This window comes from Cornus florida, unplaced genomic scaffold (assembly GCF_030987335.1).
Source record: "Cornus florida cultivar Cherokee Brave unplaced genomic scaffold, ASM3098733v1 CherokeeBrave_3.0.0_Hap2_Chr05, whole genome shotgun sequence".
NCBI classification, from domain to species: domain Eukaryota; kingdom Viridiplantae; phylum Streptophyta; class Magnoliopsida; order Cornales; family Cornaceae; genus Cornus; species Cornus florida.
In genome coordinates, this window is record NW_026775575.1 from 40,916,737 (window position 1) to 40,942,947 (window position 26,211).

General features: G+C 34.0%; 2 protein-coding genes and 1 long non-coding RNA gene across 3 annotated transcripts; 1 reads left to right on the top strand and 2 right to left on the bottom strand.

Moving 5' to 3' along the window:
* The first annotated feature begins 1,798 nt into the window (after nt 1–1,798).
* LOC132306347 (uncharacterized) lies at nt 1,799–3,075 on the top strand. The gene is made up of 2 exons (XR_009481943.1): nt 1,799–2,045; nt 2,882–3,075. It is a non-coding gene; the product is annotated as an uncharacterized LOC132306347 (long non-coding RNA).
* A 639-nt stretch (nt 3,076–3,714) lies between these two features.
* Nucleotides 3,715–9,187, bottom strand: LOC132306346 (protein STRICTOSIDINE SYNTHASE-LIKE 3-like). Its single transcript, XM_059803703.1, has 4 exons — nt 8,751–9,187; nt 7,144–7,419; nt 6,049–6,216; nt 3,715–4,228 (listed from the first exon to the last, which is right to left on the bottom strand). Exons 1-4 carry the CDS (start codon nt 9,077–9,079, stop codon nt 3,826–3,828), a joined length of 1,176 nt encoding a protein of 391 aa, XP_059659686.1. The 5' UTR covers nt 9,080–9,187; the 3' UTR covers nt 3,715–3,825.
* Nucleotides 9,188–11,216: 2,029 nt separating this feature from the next.
* On the bottom strand, nt 11,217–25,023 carry LOC132306348 (fasciclin-like arabinogalactan protein 17). The gene is made up of 3 exons (XM_059803705.1): nt 23,605–25,023; nt 12,207–12,316; nt 11,217–11,661 (listed from the first exon to the last, which is right to left on the bottom strand). The coding sequence occupies exons 1-2, from the start codon at nt 24,926–24,928 to the stop codon at nt 12,255–12,257; spliced, it is 1,386 nt and encodes a 461-aa protein (XP_059659688.1). The 5' UTR covers nt 24,929–25,023; the 3' UTR covers nt 11,217–11,661; nt 12,207–12,254.
* Between the last annotated feature and the right edge of the window lie 1,188 nt (nt 25,024–26,211).

Genomic DNA, 26,211 nt, shown 5'->3' on the forward strand with positions numbered 1-26,211 from the left:
CACCAAAACACTACAGCAGACATATACCTATAAATATAGGAAGACATTTGCACGCATACAATTTCTATAGATGTCATCCAAAAAGCAATTCAAGCCACGTAGATTAATTATGAAAAATGATTATCGGTGTTTCAACAAATTTATGTTTGTAAGGTCAAATCTATCCTATTACAAAATGATTTAATAATTTTGCCTTTGCATTGAAAAGAAAATATATAGATCGGAGAAAAGAAAATATATAGAACGAAAAACGTGTATGGTTTTGTACTGATTTGCTGGCTTATCGATGAAACCTAATTAAATTGATTGTGGTTTTACTTTTTTATTACCTTCTTACATAGGTCTAAAAAAATGTACTGATTCACTAATTATTACAACATAATTCAATAAAAAGGAGTTTTTAGTAAATTTTTATTGAATTTTGTAAAGCTTATTACAAGTGGTGACTTATTTAAGTTTAATTAACGAAAAACAAAAAATTGTGTCTTGTTTATAAATTCTAACATGATGAATTATAACATGCAGATTATACTTCTTGAACATATGTGCATTTATATTACCGTTACTTTGTTGTGTATTATAATACATTAAAAAAAAAAATTAAAAATCTCTATTTGAATAAATAAAAAAAAATTAAAAAAAAATAAAAACTATCATTAAGTAAGATAAAAGATGCAATGTGAAAAAAGTGAAAAATTCTTTTGTCATTCTTTCAATGGTTTGGTGTAATTCCTATGCTTTACATGTTTTAACAATTTTAGACAAAAAATCATACAATGCAAACATTCTCAATTAATAGTACAAATACATCAGGTAAGTAATAACTAAATAACAATAATAAGGGTAAAATCTTCAACTATTGTCTTTTTACAAATAACCCCTCAACTACACATTATCTTTTGATTTATTAATTTATTGCAATTAAAGACAAATTCATCACAAAAGTCTATATTGCCCTTTCTCATTAATTTTTTTATTTCTTATTAAATTATTTTTATTATATTTTCTCTTATCTAAATATTAATTATACCATTTACCTTAATTTTATTATTAGTATCAATTTGTCATACAAATGGGGGAAAAAAAAAAATGTAACTACCATTTTCTAAAATTATTAACTTATTATTAAAAATTTACTATTTATGATAAAAATTTATTATACTCAATTTAAACTTTTTTGCCATAAAAAAATACCTTCTTTTTTATACATTAAAGTCATGAAAAATTAATAAATTGATTAAAAAAATAAAAATAAATTTATGCAAATTTAATGGAGAAAATGTCATCGAATTAGTATGAATTTTTTTCGTAATTTATTTCTATAAGAAAAAATATATTAAGTACAATTCAAAAAGAAATGGCATTATGGTCATTTAATAAAAAATAGTCTAGGCATGGAGACATTTTGCAACAAAATGTGACAAGTTAGGAGGTTTTATGCACAAAACATACTTCAAAGTAGTTATTTTCAAACTCAAACATAATTCAGGGATTTTTTTTTTTTTTTTTTTTTTTTTTTTTTTTTTTTTTTACTATACCCTAATTGTGATAATTCTAATTTTCAGCATTTTAGAATTTTCTGAAAATTCGTTAATGCAAGGGCATTTTCGTCTTTTCACTTTACCATCCGGGTTTGTGGTTGGGTCCAGTTACATTTCCTACATTTTAATTTATGTAGTGATGTAGCATTTGTATGGTGCAATTGTGTATTTGTGGTGTAATTAGAGACAAAAAAATAAAGAGAAAAGGAAAATAATTTCAAGTGGGGCCCACCACTAACTTATTTGGCCAAGAAATCTTCTTTTCTTTCTCTTTCCCGTATGCTCTCTCTCCCTCTCGGTTCCTTCTCTTTTTCTTTCATTTTGGAGACAAAAACTTTGAGGTTTGATTACTCAATCATCTTTCATCGGATTTAGGAACCGTTTAAAGCGAAACGAAGCTTGTAGCGAACTCTACGCATCCATACTATCAATTTCCAGATTTGAGTCTTCCTTGGAGCTTGAATTTGGAGGACCTATTCTAGGGATTTCGGCTTGGATTGTGAGGTAGGGACATCTTAAACAATGGAATCTTGCTCTATAATGAATCATGCTCCTCTATGTGTGTTATAGCATGTTTAATTGTTGTTGATTTTGATTAAAATGATTTAATTGACAACATGCTAGTTATGTAAATGTGTATAACATGGTTGAATGAAAAGTATGTCTATGTGATGGTTGTTTACATTTTTTTTTTTTTTTTAGGTTACTAACATGCTATAATGATGCCATGAGAACATGCTTATTTATTATTGTGCTAAGTTCCCATTTGTCATTATATTGAGATCATGACATGAGCCTACATCTCATTGGGTTGCATGAAAAAGGGAAGTGGTTGTCTTGAAATGAAAATGGGGATTTGGGAATGAATATTTTGAAAAAAAAAAAAAAATTGGTTTTGACAAACCTGGTCGCTGCGGGATTACCAACGGGCCGAAGGTTAATGTAGCCTAGGGAGGACTAGGGAGAGTACCCTAGCGTGGTTGAGCTATTCGGGCCCCTCGACGGCGCCACGAGGTCACCAAGGGCCTAGGGACGGTAGCCAATCCTCCTCTCGTCGCGGCGGGGTTACCAAAGGGGGTTACATTAACTTTGAACGTGATGGTTTTGAGAATGAAAACGGGGAGTGACTTTAGCATGCATTGCATCTCACTCCATTTGCATTTGTGTATGATTGAATTTGACTTGTACTTGTAATTATTTTTCCCCTTCAATGCATGTCCCCAATCTCCCATTGGCCTATGATTTATTTGGATTCACTAGGACACAAGAATTGTGTCTTAAGTGTCACCTGCTGAGCTATATGCTCACCCCTATATCTATATATATATTTTTTTTTTCAGGTCTTGGAAAGGAACTGGTGAATGACAACCCACCTCAAGCTTGAACGGCGTTAGAAGTCCACTTTTGTATCTTTCTATATTCCCCATTATTTTGTAAAACACTAGAAGTGCAAAGATGTATAATTATTTTGTGGAACTTTGTCATGTAATATAACTAAAGTATTGATGATGTTTTGGATGGGGATTTGATACTATGCAATATGTTGATGAATGGATGGATAATCCTAGTTTGAAGCATTGTCTAGGTTAGTTGATTGTATCATTATCTTTTGTTGCCGTGAATTCAAAATTTGAGTCATGACAGATTAAAAATGTAATTAATCAGGTTGTGATAGGCCTATTTTTAGGGGAGGCCATGTCGAAATTTTTTTGTTTAAAAAGTATTAGTTTTGAGTTGTTACACTAATAATAACAAGGTATAAATATATTTACTAGAGTGTTTTTTAAACGAAATGAATTGTAGCTGGTGGATGGAGTGCTTGCTCCTGAACACGAGGCACCTGTTTTGATCTCCCACAAGCCACTTCCATTTTATTGTAAAAAACCAAAAATACTCATACGGTCAACAGGCTCAACAACAAAGATTGGTAATCTAGGGGTACCTCAGGGCAAGTCGCATCCTATTTTTTTTTTTTTTTTCTTTCAAAAACACATACACATTATATATTTTTTTTGCCCTTGTCAGGTCTCGTACACATAACCTCCCAAAAAGTGGCCTAAGGAAAGAAGAGATTATACCATTTAGGCTAGAGCCCCATTGTGAAGTCGAGGTTGACATTACACAATCAAAACATCAACAACATTGTGGCCATAGAACTGGTAAATCCCAGATAGGAACAGACAAGTTAACATCTATAAAGAACTATAATATTAAAGTCCCAGATATGGAAGAACATTCCTCCAATAGTAACATTTAATCATTAAAAAAAAAGGGTTCGTTAACCTCAGCCCAATTGGTAAACTGCAACAAAAGGCATCAAAACACTCCCCATCCACAGCTTCCCATCCTTCTCCTCCACTTCACTAACTGCTTTAACAACCTTCCCTTCACTGTCTTCCAATATCTGCAAAAGCTTACCCTCTGGGCTGTATTTCACAACTACAGCGTGGGGTTGGCCCCCAATGTGGAGCAGGAACTGGAATTTTGACGGGATCGGAAGCTTAAGCATAAATTTCCGAATTTTCGGGTACTTGGAACTTAGATAAGAGTACATAGAGCGGCGACAGTGGATTGCTACCCAAAATTCACCTTTTTCATTCGTTCTGACATTATCAGGAAATCCTGGTAGAATAGCCAGTACTTCAAATGTTCCTGCCTTCTCACCTTTCAGCCAATACTTCCTTAATCTGCATCATTATGAATGAAACAGTGTATCAAAAGATGAAGGGTGATTATTGATTAACAAATGTTACTTCCCGGGGTCAAAGATGTAACAACGATTTCTGCTGGGTGAATTGTGGCATATATTCACCGACAATTTATGTATGTTTGTTGCTTTTCAATACCAGAATACCGTCTCATTTGGGGTTGCTTAATTAACTTTATCAATAATAGTGTATTCTGAATGGCAGTTTAGTGATTGCAACAAAAAAGTGCACATCAATTGAATAACATAAGAATTTGCATTTTCTGGGAAACACCGCAACAGTAATGTAAACCCAACATGTGTAGTGAAGCAATTTCATGATCACCTGGAGAGTAAAATATTTAATTATAGATCCCATGAAAGTTAAATTCTTGAATTTGCATTCAAAAAATCCCATGTATATACATGATCTGGTGAAGGTAGAGAAATAACCACAACAGTACAACACAGCAATGAGGAATTCTAGGGTCCAAGGGGCATTGGACAATTATAAAGAGGAGCTGTGTCCATAGTGGATAATGTGGGACATGTCTCGGACACTTCCTCACTTAGCATTTTTGGATGTGTCCATAATTTAAAAATGAAATTCTTAATTTCAGACACAGTCAACACTTTTTAGACACTTGCCAACGTTAAGTAATGGGTAGGATGGGTTGCGAAAATTGAAGCCCAAGGCCTGAGCCCATGGGGCCATTGACCTGTCAATGGGTAGTAGGGCCTACAATATTTTCCCATTACTAGTATACTATAAGTGTTCAATTATGTAAGTATTCTAATATACTTATGCTATATACTCATAAAATATAGACCATATATTAATGTAGTATATCGTAGAATAGTAGATACTAATATACTATATAATTTACTAATATATTATAGACTATTTATTAATATATTTCTAAAACTTGAATGCTATACACAATTTATTATAGGCTGTAACTTTATAAGAATAATAATATACTTTGCTTTTTATTACTCTTCCTACTAATACACCAAATATAAACATATATAAACTTGTGAATTACATTATAAAACTTACAAGTATTAATACTTAAATAATATATGCAAGTATACTTCATAGTAGTCAATAAGCATACTTATCCATATAGAGGATATACTACTAAGTATAACAAGTGTATATATATATAAATATATTATGTACATTAATGCTTATATATATATATATATATATATTGATTATATTAACCATACTAAACAAAGTGACCTCCTATCCTCATTGAATGATTTCTAAATCGAAACTTATAAAAGTTCAACTTCACATGTTAAGACAACATTATCTTTTGAAAATCAGCAAGACAAGATTTCAGAACTTCTTATTAAAGAAGACGTCTTAGTTTTTCTTTACCCAATGCAACTGCAAAAATAAAGAAGCATAAACCATGTATCCAGATTTCAACTAATGCTATAATTTTAAATTAAACTACTTATCATATCAAGATTTAGCACGTGAGAGATGAGTTCAATGAAAAACTTGGTAGTTTAGATGAGAGAGAGAGGGCTTATGAATTTTTGTACGGAGAGCAATTTGCCCCCCTGTTCATTATTTTTTATCATATTTTTTTCCTCCCCATGTTTTTGTCCTACTTTTACAAGATTTGTCATGTCGGAATGTCCATGTCATGTTGTGTCGTGTCAATTCCGAGATCCATGTACATGCTTTAGTCTAAGGTAGATGTTATATTGGTCTTCAACCATTTGTGGCCCATACATTCACATGGTGAATGCAAAAGTTGAATAATATACCTTTAGAGGAAAATTTAAAAAGGTGAAAACACTCACCTGCCGATGGACCCTTCGCAGAATACAAAGAATGAACCACACTTGCTTAGAGAAACGCCGTTGGGAAATTGAAGATTTCGAACAAGGACAGTAGTTTCCTTTGTATTTGGATTGTATTTCAGAACCCTCCCACTGTCTTCTGCAGAGAAAACTAACTGCATGAAGTTCCTGCAAAAAAATACTTGGTGAGAAGTAAGGATTAACAATAATACACTTCGAAATGCAGCACAAAACACTAATAATTTCTCCATAACATAATAAGATGAGGACCATTTAAGGGACTAACGATATAAAGGCTGCTCTCAGCACTCTGCAGGTATCAACTTGAAGCCAGCTAGGCCAATTAAGTGATTTTGATGAATCTATCCGAAATTCTAACACAAAGCTTATCTTGAAAGGTCACATCATGTGTTGAATATTGCGTAACTGATACCATGTTTAGAAGTTTGGAATCTTGAAATTATTTAGTGCCTGAAATAGTTTGAAAGCCAATAATAATGGGTAATAAAGCCCAGTGCAAGAGGCTCCCGCCATTGTGGGGTCTAGGGAGGGTCAGATGTACGTAGCCTTACCTCCAAATGGAGGGGCTGTTTCCAATTTTGAACCCGTGACCTACAAGTCACAATGGAGCAACCTTACCATTGCCAAGGCCCACCCTCTCAGTAATAATAAGTAATATCATGTGGAAAAGGTTGACCGGTCATAGCAACATTTTTAGTCACTTATTGCAGATTAATATTTTAAAAAAATTACGAATGGATACAAGTAAAAGGAATGGAGCTCAACTGAAAGTTTTTTTCTGTTTACTTTCTTCTAATATTCTTTTTGGAGCTGGACACTTTAAATTAGTTAAGAATCACTAGAAACACCACAAACATATACCTCCAGCTTTTCAGCATACCCCATGCTAAATTTTGTACATTCAAAGAAACATAGGGTCACTAATTAATGTCATGTGCTATTATCATCTTCCAGGTGAGGGTCTTCGTGTAATAAAAGTTGAAGGTCTAGCCAATCACACTCATAAGTACCAACTAGAACAACTTTATGAAATGTACCATCTGCATTTAAGACGAAACAGCATTAAAAACCCACCTCCTTTGGTATTTGGCGCTACTATCAGTAAAATAAATATTTCCATCATCATCAATGTCCAGATCATTTGTGAACCTCAGCGGGATCCCTTCTGCCTCAGTTGCCAGTGACATCGCTAGTCCACCCTCAGGCCCAACTTTCATCAACCCAAAATATGCATCTGCAATGTATAAATCACCTGTTTTCTTGTCAAATCGAAGTCCCAAAGGCCTGCCACATATGTGCTCATTCTTCAAATAGCTCAAAGGCGATGGTTTTGGGTCACATAGTTCTGACCTGATTTCCAAGTCATGGAAAATTAAATTAGATTAAAGGAATATTAAAAAAAAATTAGCTATATTAAAACTCTGCCAGAAGAAACTTTCAAGAACAAAAAAGACTCAAGACCCTTCCTCTATAAATGGAACGTAACTTTTTTTTTTTAATGGAAAGTAATTTCATACAGTGATCCAAAATTTGGTTGATTTTTCAAATTAAATTCTATTTTAAACAAAATTTTCAATTGGGAGTTAACCAAACAATAAATACTACTGACCAAATTAATTCCTCTGATACATAAAGAACTTCCAAAAACAAATCCTGCCGGGGACAATAATCTAGAAACTCATTACTGATTCACCATGAAAATGGTATTGATCATGAGTCACGCTTGTCAGTCCGACCTACAATTACACTGAGGAATGACCCCTTATTGACCATATTCTAGCACAAAATAATATACATCTCTAAAGTAATATTTACACAAATAAACTTTGCCTTAAAGGTTCTGTCTCTGTCTTCCCATTTCTTTCATATTGAATTGCTATAGCGGGAAAGAGGCAAAGAAGGAAATTTTCTTATGTTTCGTATGTTGGCATGTGTATTAAATTGAGCAATATATGTAGAAGAAAACTTCAAAGATTTTTCTATTTATTTTTCTAATTGAGATACAGAATGTACTTTGTTCTTTTTAATTAACTCCAGCTTAGATTTTCTTTCTTGCTTCCTTCCCAATCCAACTAGGATGAAACACAATGCAATTATCTTTATTTCGAGTAAATTTCTAGGTAACAGACTCAACAGTTCTAACTTCTAACAGTGGTTGACAGGAGAGGGCCATTGAGCACAAGCCCCTAACTGCGTACAAAGTGATATTAGGCCCCATATTGACCACCATTTATAATTAGGCCTAATGTGAGAGGGTGTGAGCATAATTTACTCCCAAAAAATAATAGTATCTCATAAAATTTACAATTGGTTCAAAACTTGAACATAGTCCATTCACACCATAAAAATGTTCTCAATTCTGATGATTCTCACTTCCACTTCTCACCCATTTAGTTCCTCATGTTCTATATTTTCAAAAGGTTTCAACTTTAAAACTCAGGAATTTAGTTTGATTTGGTGTCTACACTAAATGTACACTGAGTCAAGCTAAAATCCACAAATAACAAGAAGAAATATAGTAACATTTCAAACAATTAATGTATCAAACCCATAACCAAAACTCACCAATTGGGCGAAGTATAGGCATAATCAATCCACTAAGACTAAGCTAGAATTAACAAGAACATAACATTTCAAAGTTCAAACTACCAATGAATCAAAACCCATAACTCAAAACTCACCGATTAGGCGATGTGTACGCAAAATCGGTCCACGACTCGCCGTTCCAGAACAAAATCCGGCCATCGGCGACACCGGAGTAAGGTCCGCGACCCTGCGGATCGAAGGCCATGCTCTCCGGCCCTTGGACCTGGTTCAAAAACCTAATTTCCGATTTCTGCAGCAGATTCTGAGTATCTTTCTCGACAGGAACTTCAGACCACGCGGGCATGTCTACCTGGTACGCTTCGAAATCGGGGAAGTGGCGGATTGCGCTGTGGTTGAAAGGGTCGATTCCACAGTAGATGGCTAAGAGGAGGAGTAGCCAGGCGAGAATTCCGACCGGCGTCATTGCCGGAATGTGAGGTTTCCGGCGAGTTGAAAGATGAGAAAGAAGACAAAGTGAGGGGTTTATACATTGTTAAGAGGTAGTAGGTTGGAAATTTATTAGGTTGAAAAGGGTGGATGCGCAACGTTTACTACCTACCCTTCTGCCCATTCATTCCTTCCTTCCTTTATATACATGCCCAGCAGAGTAAAACTACCATCACTCTCAGGTGTGCGTGGCCGAAATAGTTTTTCGATTAATTGCAATAATTGTCAAATATGTAAAGGGGTGTGTAGAGTACAATTTTTATCTTCAATTTATATCTAATGTATATATTATGAAAATGGAACTAGCTTTTTAAGGATTTTAAGAAATATAACGGAAAAGATAGTAAACCTGTTTGGAGGGAAAAATATAATAAAGTAAAAAATATATATATATTTTAATGAATTTATTAATTATTAATACACAATTTTTCATAAATTTTGTTTTCAAAAAAATAAGAACAAATTTAGTATGATAAAGTTTCATAAAAAAATTTGTAGTCTTTCCATTTTTTATCATTTTTGAGAAAATAACAAAATGAACACGCTTTGACGTATTCTTTCAAATCCTTTCCCTTTCTTTTTCCTTTCAAAATTTTATTCTTTCAATTTGTAGCCTTTCCTTTACTTCCATTCCTTTCCAACCAAATTGAAGACCGTACTTATCTAACAAGTTTCAAAACAACCATGTGAATCATATTTTATAAAGTATAATATGTGAGTTGCACTTTTATCTAATTTTTGTTCAATATACTTTTACCAAAATAAATTTGAAGTAAAAATAAATTGCAAATAAAGTAAATGTAAGGTTTAGATAGTGACACTCAATTTTTAGTGAAGAAATCATAATTGGAGAAAATTATCTAATAGCAAGAAAAGTTTCGGAGACTCAGACTCACACATTTACTATCAAGAATCAATTGTTGAACGTCTTTGGCTTTGCGACTTTCACGTCTAAACGATCCCAACTTCAGGCTCACTCCCTTGATTCTCATAGAAAGATTGTTGGTAGATTAACAAGCACTCCTCGAATGCTTTGAGCCATTCAAAGTGTAGCCTCTTCCTCATTTTCTTCAAATTTGAAATTTTGAAGTTGAAAGAAAAATATTCTTTAATGACCGGTAACAAAAGATCTTCGATATGAACTAATTTCGATCAACAAGAGAAACAAATCATAAATCACTCGTGTGTAATTTGTATACTCTCAAAGTAAAAAAATAAACAATCTCTGAAAATCACTCAATGGCCTCCTTAGGGTATTTAAAATTTGATTGCAAAAGGCTGTAATGATTTGAGATCATAAAGAATATATATAGGTATTTAAAGAGACCTAAAAACCCTTTAAAAAAAAGTTAACCTAATCAAAAAGGTATAATCAAATTTGACTAGAAAAAGAACTTTTCTTTTTGGTTTGAGCAAACACAACTGGTTCTTTTCCGGAACGCAACCGGTTTTGTTTTGATTGAGAGCTAGTTTTCCACCCGCATTAAGTACAATCGGTTGTACTTTGACTGGGAGTAGAAAATACTAACTGGTTGGACTCCAAATCTCCTATCTCCCAATAAAAACATAAATCAATTGATAAATAAAGTGTGTTTTCACTCTTACATGTCTAAGTTTATTATTGTTTATTATTGTTGATCACAGAGTGAGTTAGCAGTTATTGTTTCGTTTCCGAACTCAAGACTCTAAAGTAAACGAAATTTGACACCAAAATATCTCAATTACAAAAATAACACTTAACCGAAATACTCACCAACAAATACTAAGCAGTAGTTTCTCATTTTTTCAAAATGAAAGGTTGGGAATTTTAGTCCCATGAAAGCAAATGGATGTGTGCCTTATTTGTCATACGCGTGCATTTATACCTGGAAATGGGATAACAAATTTGGTACATTTCACCAACAAAATGAATTTTGACACACATATACTATGAATTTGTTTCTCTGTTGTTCTCTAAAAATAACAAGTGACATCAATAAAACTTCATATGCATATAGTTTGTGAGTGCAACAAATCCAAGCACAAAGGTTTAAGGACTCATCCAAGAGCTTCCCACATGAGAGAAAGAGGGTTTACAACTATCATAACAAGATTCTTGACATGATAAAAAAAAGTTACATTCCAAGCACAGATGAACCATTTTATTGTATTCCACAAAAATTCTGTTCCAAGTTTTTATTGAATGGGCAGAGATGACAACATAAAGACACTCCGGCCCCAGTTTTCCTGGATCACACACAACTTAAATGCCCACCACCACCACCAAAAAATAAAAAATCAAAATACATTTTATGTACTTGACAGTGTACTTATACTAAGAGTGGTTTTCTTCTTCTCTCCTGGGAGGTCATGCAACCCGGTGAGCAAAGAAGCGAACAAATACAAACAAGAGGATCCCCTTTCAACCTCCTCCATTTCCAATTTTCCAAGACACGATTTATCATGTAATAGAAAGATTTGCTGAAGCCCGAAACGAAACAAAATAGATAACAATAACCTCAGTCCTTCATTAACCTGAGGTGCTTTCCTGTCCTTTGTCTTCTTCCAATCTCAGTGCATCTGCATCAATGTATGTATATATTAATAAAATCATTCCTAGCTGATCTTGTCGGCTCAGAACAAAAATTTGGAAGCTCGGTTGTTACTTCCAAGCAAGGAATTTTACAGTCGAAGTATAAGGTGAATTTAAACAAAGCAGTCAATCTAGTCTACAATTGGTATGGCAGCCTTCAAGCACCAACTATAACACTTGCATTATCACGGATTACATGACTTTAAAATGAAACAACCACCAAGAAGTCACTCTTTGTTTCAGCTGCAATCTCACTGACTCGGCTGCCCTAAAGAACCGCAACTATAAATTTTAACTGTTGCATATATGTATGTATTTATTTTATCTATATACATATATAGATTGCATGAGGTGCGAAAGCATAAATTACATACCAATATCACATACCCCAAAATAGAAAAACGAAAAACGAAAAAACCAATACCAATCCACAAAATGGATTCAGCAATCATAACTATATTCTTTTCATTAGACCCAATCTAAAGATGGAATAAGGATGTGTGGTTGAGCAAGAAGTGTTGAGAGGAAATACCAGTCACTTTGGGCGAATTCTGTCAGACAAGGGAAGTGGAAATATTCTTCATTGGCAAGATGCAAATCGAGAATCCCCTAGCATCCAGCAGGCCATTTCCAGCAACTTCCCTGCCCATTTCCAAACAAAAAATTGTTAATGACAATTGAACAACAGTAACAGAAAACGTGAAAACAGATCTATATATTATAAAAATTCCATTTGAGGGATCCCGAGAGCAAAATTAATAAATAATAAATTTCAGCCATACTGAATTTGTTGCTAGCTCAATTCCTTGATAGAAAACTCTAAAGAGTGTTCTGGTTCTGGAAATATTGAGAAAATATATTATAAAAAATTACTGAACCATGTAATTCTGAGTAGAGAAGATTTATCAAATGATGAGAGCAATTCGATAAAATTGTCAAATGGCATTTAAGTGACCGACAATATCTGACAACATGCTTTTGCTGATTATCTCGGTAGTAAGTGAAAAGTTTAAATAGCAGACGAAGATAACCGTACAGGTGAGATAGTATATACCTTCTACGTTTTTCTTACCATGAACCACCTAGTTGCTTCACAGTGTACATGGGACTAAAGCTCTCACTAACAATGTTAAGGTAACCTGCTTCCCTAAACCAAGCCGATTATCTTACTTTCAGAAGCAATTATAATACAAATCCTCAATTTTTTTTCCTTAGCAAGATACTCACACAACCATTTTCTGCTACCGGCACTTGAACCCTCAGCCTCAACTTTGAGATGTAGAGAAGTTACCACCCCTAACCTCTACAGATCCACCGGACTGCAATAAAAGGGGGCTACTGCCACATGCAGCTAGCTATTGTTATGGGTAGCAAAGCAACTAAACTATGTGGGGATGATTGTCGTGCCAATTTTACTACTACTTCTTTAAACAACATTTTGCATATTATCATTTAAGGATAAACGGCAATTAAGTAATCTAAATACATAAAGCATGCCAAAGGATTCACTGGACCATGCCCAAATAATTTTATGGAGTACCACAGATAGGAAGCACAATTATGTGCATTAATCCACTCCAAGTATTGCTGTTGGCATCATCAAACAAATTTACTGTTTGAAGGGCACAGAAAGATAGAATAAATATAAAGGTTGAAAAAGGAAAAGAAAAGGTTCCAGAAAAGAAAAAAGGGACCATTACTTGGTGATATAGTAGATCTGAGTGACACACCTAAGGACACAGGTTCAAGTATGAGAATAATCGTTGTGTAAAAGTAACCTCAAAGATTACGACTGTCTAGTGTCTCCAATATATTTCTCTTAACACCCTGCTGCATAGCCAGGACCAGTACTAGGTAGGTAATGGCCTTTGATATTTGAAGAGGGGAACAGATTGGATAGACAACACAGATCAGAGCCTAAGAGAGACTATTACGTGGGACAAACTTTTTCCTCTACAACTGATGAATATGGTGGCTGTTTCACAGGACTCGGGAGTCTACCGTTTAAAAAAAGAAAGATATTATCTATGAAATCATCTTCATTTTTTAGGACAGAAAAGAAAGATTAAAAATTGATGAAAACACATTTATGACACAAAATGACATTCATTGTGGCATTTCTTGGAAATGAGATATTTTTAAAGGAATTTTTAAACATCATTTTTGGAATTTTCAATAGCTGAAACATGCATTTGAAAACAATGCCAAAATGAACCATAATTTGACAGATGTAGTATAACTCTATAACCAATACATGACCCCTTCAATTTTCCTGCTTAACTGCCCCCTTCCCCTCCTACCTTATCTCTATTAAGGGCGGCAGTTAATCCAGTGGGCCACCAGGAGAAATATAAAATTGGGACGGGCAGACCTAATGAATAGACGATCCAATAATCCAATATGCCCCGTGCCTCTACTGCAATATGATGAGAAGCTATTCTTCCAAGTGAAAAGGATTCACCCATGCTAGATTTATAGACTGCAATTTTCTTGTATGAGGATCGACTACTAATATTCCATGATCATAGGTCATATCACCAATTTATTAATTTTATTTCAAGCGGAAAAACTAACCATTGCTTCATTTAGTGAATAAGCATTGCATTCAAAAATAGGGGTGCATTTAGTAACGTTTTCGTTTTCTGTTTTTGCAGTCTTAAGAAAGCAGAAACATGATTTTGCTTTCTTAAGTGAAAATAGAAAACAAAAATGATGTTTATTAGCACTTGTTGTCACAAATTTGAAAACATAAAGCAATACAATATATTTGTTACAAAATGTACATAATATTCTTTAATTTTTTAATTTTTTTTTTTTTTTTTTTCATTTCTATTTTATTTTTTTCATGGCAAGAATTTTAGGAGTAAGTGATTAAAGGGGAGGGTAAATGACTTGAACACTAACTCTCGGATACAGGGAGCAACCCAACCACTCAGGCACGACACTTGCTTCCATTAATATCAAAAAGACATAAATCTAGAAAATCTAATTTAAAATTATTAGCCTTAAAAATACCCAATACATAATGAGTACAAAATTAGATATACCAAGACAAAAACATTCCCACCAATTATGTATATAAAAACATGTATACGCATGATGTATACATTTATTATGTGATATATAATATATTTAGCATAACCAACAGGCCAGTGGCTTAACGGTACCAAGCCCTTACTTCTCGAAGAGAGGTCAGGGGTTCGAGCCTCAGTGGAGGCATGTGTGTGTGAGTACCAACTAAGAAAAAAATATAATATAGATATGATATATAATAATACAAAATATCTACTGCTTAATAATTTAATAACATTATATTATATATCAAAAATTATTTTGTCACAAAAAATAATTTACATTATTATTTAATACATTAGATATTAAAATATATTTTTATCAAATAAAAAATAATATACAATATTTAATTTATTCTATATTAAAAATATATATATTTTTATTAACATTTAATATGCAACTTAGTAGTATATAACATAAATAATATGAATTTTATTTGAAATGAATAGTGCCTGTGCAGTAACATTGGTGAAAACGTTTCTGCGCTGCAGTGCCGAAAATATAAGAAACATCATTTTGATGTTTTCTCTTCTCTTCATAAAAATTGAAAACGTTTTCTGCTATAGAAAAACAAAAATATTTTATTGAACGCGATTTTTATTTTCATTTTGCTTTTTTAAAAGTTGACAACAGAAAACAAGAAACATTTCTCGTTACTAAACACAGCCTAAAAGAGGAACCAAGTTTCGAATACCACCCCAAAAATGTAATAAATATATAGGAGGTGGAAACCAAATGCACATATTCCATGATCATAGTCCATCAATCCTTTTCTTTTTTTAGCAAAATTTTGGACTTATTGTTTCCTTTAACAAAAAAACACCACTCAAAAATCAAAAGTAGCCAAGAGGAACCATATTTTTTAATACCACCCTGAAAAAATAATAAATAAATATGGAAAACAAAATATCAAACAAGGGACTGAATAAAACACATAGCAACATGTGGTTAACCATATGTAAGCTTACAGGATTTTGGAATGTATGAAAAATTGTACAAATTGACATAATTTAACAGCCCAAACTTTTCAAAGATTTTAGTTCCAGTTACATGCTTATTTTCAGCATAATCAATGAAAAATGTAAATTCACTCTTAACAATAAAGGCCCATTTGGCATATGTTATGATATTATTTTTCTGATATTGGTATCTAAATTCGAGCCCGTATCATGTTTGGGACGGTTGATATTAGTTTGGAATAGTTCATAAAATATCAGATTCTTTGGCCCAAACCCATATCACCAAATTGGTGAGATATTGTGTGTTTTGATATAGCGGAGGAACTAAAATAAATTTTCGAATTTCCCAAAACAAATTTTCATTACCAAGCATAGTTCTGATTTCTATCCAAAACACTCCTATAACAAAACAATTATTTTGATATTGACCAAAAACATAACATCTAAAGCACGTTCCATGCCAAACGGACCCTAAGAATAATGATATCGTTTCAAAAAAAATGGTGCAAAAAAGTAGACTAATGGGTATACTCCCCTCAATTCTATACATGTATATCATCTTAAAACAAAGCTTTCAAAGTTTCTCAAAAGTTGCCATTGGTGCCATTGGTTACTATATTGGTGTCATTGCTTAGAAAAATAATGCATACTTTTTGAACATCAAGTTTAAATTTATCTCACCACTACCATTACTGGTATAACCTCTCCTCCCTCAAAGGGGAGGTGAGGAATTCGAACCCCATAGTGGGCACTTGTGGGTGTATGTGAGTATTTACCTAACTACACACACACACTAAGATCTGTTGATATTGGTATATCAAAAAATTAATTGTGTCATATCTTTTTTATTATTTCTTTCTTTCTTTTGTAGAAAAAAAAATGTGAAGTGTGAGATTCTTTGTGATGTGTGAATATTATTTTCCTAAGTACTAAAATAATTTCATCCATAGGTTTTTGAAAGTTTTTTATTATAATTGTATCATTTATAAGTTTTCCCTTGAATCATAACTAATTTAATGACTTTTTTTTTTTTGAAGTTATCATTATATTTTATTGATTTTTAAAGTAAACTCCATCAAAGGACATCCAGCCCCATGGTGTGGGCAAAAAAAGTGTGAGAGTGAGAGTGGGTATGTGTTTCTTGACATGAAAAAAAAAAGAGGTACTTAACTCCAATTAGAGGGTGCATGTGAGAGAATTTCAAACTCTATTTATTTTTATTTTTTAATGATAAAGCAAACATATATACAATCACTATTTTTGTCCCCAACGGGACTCGACCACTCAACATCCCCTTTGGGGAGGAAAGCTCATACCATCTAGGCTAGAGCCTATTAATAGAGAATTTCAAATTCAAAGTCAAAAAGCATGCATCATTTGTAACCAATGGCATCAATAGTATATTTTGAAATGCTTTATCTTAACATGGAAAACATGAGCATTTATTGTGAAGAGATAGAGTTTACTTTTGAAGAGGTAAGGGCAGCCACATCAAATTCGGACTTATTCTCAACACTAATTGTTCGAAAAGAATAGCATTACTCTAACAATAATATTAAAGGAACACTTTATTACTCAAATCTTTAGGCTCCGTTTGGTTAGATGGAAATAAGCAAGAAAAGAAAAGATATAGAAAGTGAATGAAAAGAAAAGTGAATGAAAAGAAAAGAGATTTTCTAGCATTCATTTGGTTAACATGAAAAATTTATCAAGAAAATTGTAGAAAAATATTAGTTTGTTGGTTTGGATAGTATGAAAATGAAAAGAAAGTGATTATACATACCAAAACTACCCTTTGAAAGAAAAATCAAATATTTTACCATATAACTATATATATATATACATACATACATATCCATACACATACAAGAATGACTTGCATTAATATACCAAATTAAAAGTTCAATATGGTCTTTCAATAAAACATTCATGGAACAAAGTTTTTCCATCAAAACTTTGGTAGAGAGAGGTATATATTGAAAGGGGAGACAATATATATATATATAATACTATGTGTTCTCTTATATATATTGGATACTTTGTATATATTTGGAACGAAAAAATCGTTAAAATAGCGTCCCTAATTATCAAAAAATTTGAAACTATAGATGTAATAGTGATCTAAGACTATTAAACTCATTATTTTAAGTATGATTTGGGATTATGAGGGGGCTAGAATTGCAAAAAAAAAAAAAATAAATAAATACATTTACACAAATTATCATTGATATTCTGTATTAAATGTATAATTTGCGTTGCCAGAGAAATGTTGAGAGAGAACTTACCTTTGGAGAGAACTTTGCAACGATTAAGTTATGGGTAAAATTGGAACGGCAAATAAATAGGGGATTCTTTCACGCGAAAATAAAATTTCGTGTGTTTTTTGAGGGAAAAATTTTGGAGGAAAAAACTCAAAACGGGAAAATAAATTTTCCATTATGATTATCTTTCTATCTATCCAAACTTTAAAAAAATTTAAAAATTTTCTCTTTCCTTTCTTTTCTAGCTATTTCTACCTAACCAAACAAAGCCTTAGAGAAAAGAACCAAATCAAACATGGGAAAATTAGATTTTAGTGACAAAAGCTAAACAAAATTGCTTTAAAGTGACCATAAAATAAAGAATAGATGAATAGTCACCAATATTAAAACTTAAATGTTAGTAAGGGCCCATTTGAAATTTATTCCATAAAATACCCTTCTTATACTAAATTATTTTCTAAATGACCAAATCTACCCTTCTCTAATTAATTGAAGCTATAAAATAATTTATTATAAGAAGGGTTATGGAACAAATCTCAAATGGTCACTTTTTTGTTCTTTTTTTTTTTATATATAAGTAAGATTTCATTTAACAACACTCAATAGGGGAGCGCTCCCAAAGAAAAAGCCTCAAATGGTCATTTATTAGTATTTAAGTTTTAAAATTGGTGACTATTCATTTTTTCTTTATTTTTTGGTCACTTTAGAGCAATTTTGCTTTGGTTTGATTTATAAAATTAAATTTTCCCATCAAATAATCCCCCTCCCTACTTTTTGTAGTGCAGATATGGAATGTCTCCATTTATAAAATTTCCATTTCCCAAAATCATAAAGTGCATTCTTAACTAATAGTAAAATAATAATTTACTCAAATTTTTAGAGAACACAACAAACCACAATTTACTCAAATTTTTAGAAAACACAACAAACCAGACAACCCACCTTCCCCACTTTCATAGGGTGGATTTGGAGTGCCTCCATTTCAAAACTGTCCATTTCCTACTTCCAATTCATGGTGAGTGATTGAAATGATTAGAAAATTGACAGTTTTAAAATAAAGGCAATCCAAATCGACTATGTTGTGCTTAGCAGGGAGGAGAAGGAAAGAAGGAAAAAGGGGGAGGGAACAGGGAAAGAACCAAGGAGGCTCCCTCATTTGGTAGGAAAAAGGCGAAGAGGAAAGTCTCTCTTTGGCCAACCATTATACTTCCATCCAAAAGAGGGTGAAAAATGAAGAGGGAATCATTTTCTGTTGCACAAAAACCTTAAATTTTTTACCACTCGAGTGGAACAGTTAAATCACACTGCCAATTCTCTTTTTGGTAAGAAAGAGAATAACATCATCTTCCTTTACTTTTTTATCCTTATAAACTATGAAGCACGGATGGGTACGATACGACACGAACACGGTGATACGACAAATCTTTAAAAAAAAATAAAATAAAATAGGATACGGACACAGCATGAATACGACAAAAAAATAATAATATGTATTTTTTTATATATAAATTTTTAATTTTTACTCAATTTCTAAATTATATTTATAAACCATCCACCCATTTAAATTACGTCCGCTAAATAGCCCAAAAAAATTCATTAATATACAAAAAAATATTATGCTAAATAGGATTGTTATAATTTTTGTATCCAATAGTAGGATTGTTATCTTTGTAACCAAACACCTCCAATATGAAGGTAAGATTGAAATCTTATCTACTTAATCTCTTTCCCAAGTTCAAGAATCACGCCAATTGTTTTATCTCTTCCCCCAAGTTCAGGCCAGTTCTCTCTCCTCCCACCATTCATGGGTCTACTACGGTTGTCGCTTTTCCAGGCAATATCTCTATCTCTTCCTTTTCTAAACATATTCAAATATGCCTCCAAATGAATATAAACAAACACACACATATGTATATATATATATCTCTCTTTATCTTCTCCCTTTTTTTCAAAAACAAAAAATCGAATGACCGACCGTATCTTCTGGTGTGTCTAGGCGTGTCTAGCTTAAAAATAAAAAATAAAAAATAAAAAATAAAAAGAAGAAAAAAAAAAAAGAGGACACGCAATATAGAGTGTTGGATATGTGTCCGAGGCTGGGACACGTGTGTCCGTGTAGGACACGTGTCTGACACCGGTGCGGTGCTTCATAGCTTATACATAAACCTTTTTATTATAACTATTAAAGAGTATAACGGTCAAATCATCAAGCTAATACTCTTCCTACTTCCCTTTCTACACAACCAAGCAACACGAGGAATTAGAAATACCTCTTCCATCTCTCTTACCTTCCATTCCTTCAATTTTTTACATCCCTTGTGCCAAAACAAATCACAACCTGTTTGGTAGGGAAGAAAATGAAGGGAAAGAATAACGAGGTAAGAAAAGGAGTGATGGAAAGCCTTTTCTTGGTAGAGAATAGAAAGAGAAAGGAATGAGTGCAGGCATGAAGCCCCTTCCCTGATCCACGATATTTTTCAATCCTAAAAGTGAAAAAAAGGAAGAGGGAACTATATTCTCTCCTCTTTTTACACACTTATCCTTCCAAATGAAGACTTATTTGTCAAGGGTATAATACTCAAATCTTTCCTCATTGAGGATTTAAACACGTCCAATGCGTATGTACATAACCGCACTCGCATGTAACTGAGTCCATGTAACATAGCATTTATATCATTAACCACTACATGGCTATGCAAACAATCCATCTAAACCTAACATCGTATGAATCTCAACTAGAAAATTCCGGTGAAATAAAAGACTAACCCATGAAAGCCACCAAAGAAATCCTAGTTTTCTCCTTTTAGGAGACAATCGACCACCTAATGCCTTGCAAATCATTGATTCATTGTAGGTGATAAATAAGGTTTCTCCTTTAGCAAGACATCTACTATTGTATCTATATATATGTGCATATGCATATGCACTTGTATAGGAGAAACTTAGAGGGATTTGTATATGTATAGAATCTTGTAATAATGAGAATGCTAATGGTGAAGGGTTCACATAGGTGGTGGTGGATGATAGGGGTACAGGTTTGAGGTTGCAAAGAGATTGATATGATAGCAGCTGTGAAGCACTGACACACCAGATGGGGTGCCGCACTGGTGTCAGACACGTGTCTGACATGAACACGCTTGTCCCTTGTCCAACACTCTATATTGGGTGTCCTTTTTTTTCATAAGCTGGACATGCTAGACACGCTAGAAGACACGGCCCGCTGTCATTTTTATTTTAAAAAAAAGGGAGAAGATAAAGAGATATATATACATATATATGTGTGATTGTGTATATTCATTTGAAGAGAGATCTAGATATGTTTAGAAATGGACGAGATGCAGACGCATAAATGGTGGGAGGAGAGAGAACCAGTGTGAATAGGAGATGCAGACTCAGGGAGGCTTCGTAGAAGAGAGAGAGTAGATAAGATTTCAATCTTATCTTCATATTAGAGGTGTTTGGTTACAAAGATAACAATCCTACTATTGGATACAAAAATTAAAACAATCCTACTTAGTATAATCTTTGTTTGTGGATTAATGAAATTTGGGCTTATAATTTTTTGTACTATTTGGTGTACCTAATTTAAATGGGTTTGTTTATAAATATAATTTAGAAAATGAGTAAAATTTAAAAATTTACATATAATAAAAATACATATCATTATTTTATTGTCGAATTCATACCGTGTTCGTATCTTACTTTTTTAAAATTTGTCGTATCACCATGTCCGTATTGTATCGTACCCGTGTCAGTATCCGTGCTTCATAGGATAGCAGTGAAAGGTTTGGCGGGTGGCCGTGGATAATGGGATGATTGGAGTTAAGGACTTACGTTTGCAATGAGATGGAGAATAGTTGTGTGAAGGGCTTAAGTTCGAAATTTTGTCAGTTGCATCCCATATTGGGTCCAAATGGAGAGGATCTTGGGCATATAACAGGGGTGAAAATCACCTCCAGTCAAACAGTGTGCCATTTTCACCATTTTGGAATAAGTGGAGGAGAATTGGCCACATCAACTAAAAATCTTGGGTAACTAAATTTTCACCACCCTTATATTTTATATATAAAAGCTTTAAATATTGTATTCCATATATATAAAACACATTTAAATATTGTATCTAAAATACACTTGTCTTCTTCCAAAATGTGTCTTCTTCCTTTCTCTCTCTAAAAGCTTCATCAGCTTCCATTAATGGACTCTCCAAAGACTCACAGTAAGTTTTGAACTTCAAAGCTTCACTTCAAAACCCAACACATACTCCAAAAACCCATGTAATTTCACTAAAGTATTATGCAGAAACTCCAGAGTATCATCCATAGATCTAAACTTTATTCATGTAAATCTCGATTTTTGGTCTGTTTTTTCTTATCTGATTTAAGAGCGCAAACATCACTGGTTCGCACTCTTTTTAGTAGAATTTTGTTGGGATTTTACGTATAACATAAGCATGAAATATAGTTAGTACTGCTTAGGATACAAAATACGTATTGCTTGGGATGTTAAGTAGGATTATTTTGGGATGTTACGTACAACTTATACTTACTTAAATTACAAACTATTGGGATGTTATGTACAAATAATCTATTAGGATTATATTGGGATGTTGTGTACAACTTATATTGACTTAAATTACAAACGGTTTGGGATATTGTGCAGTGCACAAATAATTAAAAAAAAAAATCATACCAGTACAGATAACAAAGAAATTGAGAAATATTAGAACCAACATCCCAAACATCTAGACCGGCATCTGAATTTATGGAAACAAATCTTTGGAATAAAATGACCTAGTATATGAAGAAATGGAAGTAAAAATTTATAGAAACAAATGAATGGAGAATTTTATGAAAACGAAGGAATTGAAAAATATTAGAACAGAGCAACATCCCAAACATCTGGACTGGCATCTGAATTTATGGAAACAAATCAATGGTCCTTCTCCGTTCCGAAACAATATTTTGGAAAGAAATCAAAATCTGGGTTGCTGAAATGGCGGAATTTGTCAAAATCAATATTTTGGGAGAGAAGAAAATGGTGGGATTTGGGTTGCTGAGATGGGTTGCTGAAAATAAGGGAGGAAAGAAGAAAGAGCATTTGTGAACAGTGTATACATATATATATATATATATATATATATATATGAAAATTGTGTATAAAACAAATAAACATTTTTACCCACCTTAGTAACTTTATTGACACAAAAAGAAAGAAATGGACTACTGTGGGACAGGAGGTGACCCAGGTCCATATAACAGCCGGTATCAAGCACTATGGGCTGACTTTTCCTAACAAAGACATCCCCCTGAAGCACTCATTGACTTTTCCTAATAAAGACATCCACATGGAAGTACCTACTTGGGAGAGTAGTTGAAGAATCAACAAGGCCAAGCTCAATTTTTTACGATTTTTTCATAGAAATTTTATTAACAATGCCAATTACTACATGATTCTGAAAAATAAAATAAAAAAGTACCATATGATTAACCAGTCATCAAAGTTGCTAAAAAAAAAATAAAAAAAAAATAAAGAAGAAGAAAAAACACACGATTATCAAAGGGCTAATAGCTAAATCACAGAAGAAAGAAAACATGAAAGTCAAACGAAATAAATTAAAATGAAAGGGAAGAAATGGTACCTCTTCTTGGTTTGGTCACAATCTTAGCAGTGGTTTTAACCGTATTAGTCTCCGGTTTGGTCTCCTCCGGAAACAACACACCATCAATCCCCTGCACTGAAATCCTTCCATCCGTGTATATATCCGGGTCGAACAAATAGGCCGACACGTCTCCCTGCCCGAACTTCACCGACCCATCGGCCTCCTCCGCCCCCACCTTGTGCGGTAACCGGAGAGTATCGTACCGGACCTTCCCGAACCTCCTCACCGCATTGTACATACTCTCCTCCGTCTGGTATTCCGGTATCAAGTGGTAATACATTATCTGCTCCGGTGCACCCGGCTCGCTCAGCTGGTCGGTCGTCAGCTTCGCCATGGCCTCGTCGTTCGGGGCCAAAACGGTCAGCACATATCCTTCCGAGACCAGTCGTCCCATTTCGGTGGCCAATGAGGTCAAATTCACCAAAATGTCGGCCATTTCGTTGTACCCACCGTAGAGTAGGAGGGTTTGGATGAAGTCCTTGACCTGTGCCTCACCGTCGAAGTGGTGGTGGGGCCCGCCGGGACCTGGAGCCGGCGCCGGAGCTAGGGACGGTCCGGGTGCCATTGCGTTGTAGATTGGGAGAACCGGTGGCGAACCGGCCGGAACCGGTGGTGCGGGCTTCTTCAGCCGGTTCGTCCGGGGATCCACCTCCGGCGCTCCCTCCGGCAACACGGCGGAGATCGACCGGAGACTCCGCCGGCTGTTGAAATCCTCCTCCACCGACCGCGGCACCAACAGCCGCTCGATACCGTGGATCACGCCGTCTGGCCTAACAACGTCATCCGGGCGAACCACCCTGGCGAGATCGACGACTCTCTCGCCGGAACCCTCACTCGTCATCAAATGGAGATGGTGACCGTTGGAGAGCGTGTCGTGACGAGCCGACTCACTGGGTTGAACCGGCCACTCGTCCGATCCGATTTTCCTGGGAATGATGTGAAACATTAGCAGATTCTGCAGCGACTTCAGATTCCGAGGCTCGAGCAAGAATCGCTTGAAGTCCGGGTCCAGGTCGCGCTCCAGAGCTTCGTTTCTCGGCGCGAAGATGGTGATGTTTTGGTGACCCACAGCGTCTTCCAGGGTCTGCAAGAGCAGAGCCTTCTCGACCAACTCGGCGAGCTCGGTGTAATGCGAGTCGAGAAGGGCAACAAGGATCGAATTAGAGTTGATTTGACCAGATGTCGCCGGAGAAGACGACCGGTGGGTCGATTTTCCTCCGGGCAATGCAAGGCATATACCAGCGAAGAGTACGAGATAAGATGTGAGAATGAGCTTGGAAACACCATAGATGTGGAAATCCATGGCGATTACGAGAAATGGAGGGCCAGAGAGCTGCTTTATGATTACTCTCGCTCTATGTGTGTGCGCTTTGTTCTTTGCGTTTGTGTGTTGGTAAAGGGCGGACTTGAAACTGGGTTTAACTGTAGTTAGGAGAGGAGTGTCGGCGGCTAAAAATGAGTTGTACACGTGGTAGATGGTGATTGGTTTAAGTGTAGTTAGAACTTGAGATCGGGAGCAGCAGAGTATGGAAGGTTCGTACAGGCTGGCATAAAAAAGTAAGACCAGCTCTTTTTTAGTGGCTCCGTCTCCGCTTCATTTCTTGTGCTCGACTCCATTGTCGGCACAACATTTTTTTTGCCCGAGAATTATTGTCGGTTCAACTTTTTGTGTGCAAATTGTTGGATGGTTTTTAAATAGTTAATGTCATAATTATATCTATTGAGGAGTGATATGTCTTTGGAACTTAATTACCAACTCTTCTTCTAGATACAATGTGATTAGGGATGATTAGGAATGAGTAAAAGAGAAATAGAAGCTTAAGAGATTTTTTTTTTTTAAGAATTCTAATGTAATCCAACCACGTTATATTAAGAGAAAGAATCGGCAATTGAAGTCGAAAGATCTATCATTTTTTCTAAATAAATGTGTTAATTTTTTTTATTTAATGATATTATATCTTTGTAATAAGTCGATATCAACTCTCAATTATATGAGTGTGTGAATTTCTTGCTTGAATAGAAAGAAAACAAAATTAATATTGTCACGTTTAAAATTGGTATCATTTTGTTGACAAAAGTTAGTTTTGATACTGACGCCTTGGCCGGTGAGAAAATAAGTGTGTTACCAAACCATAAAGTTAAGCACTAGCTAATGTAATTTCTGAATTAATAGGGTAGAGCTTTTTAATTCCACTTGAGTACTTAATTCACCATATAAAATAAATATATATATTGTTGTTTGATTTTTGTTTTTTTAAACTAATGTGACAATGATTGAGTTTAACACTTTTAGGAAGTGAGAGACCATATTCTTATCAAATACCGATAAAAGTGAACTCGTTATTCTGAAAAAAATAAATAAATAAATAAATTATTTTTAAATTTTTTGCCTTTCATTAATAATACATGTTCTGAGGTCTTATTTGGTACAAATGTTTTGTTATAAACTGTTTTGAATAGTAATCAGAAATATGTTTCGTAAAATTCATTTGTTGCAAGATTTTTTGAAGTAAAAATATGAAAATATATTTGGTAAAAAAAATGTTGTAAGTTTAAAAAATATAATGATTAGTTTAAAAATATCAT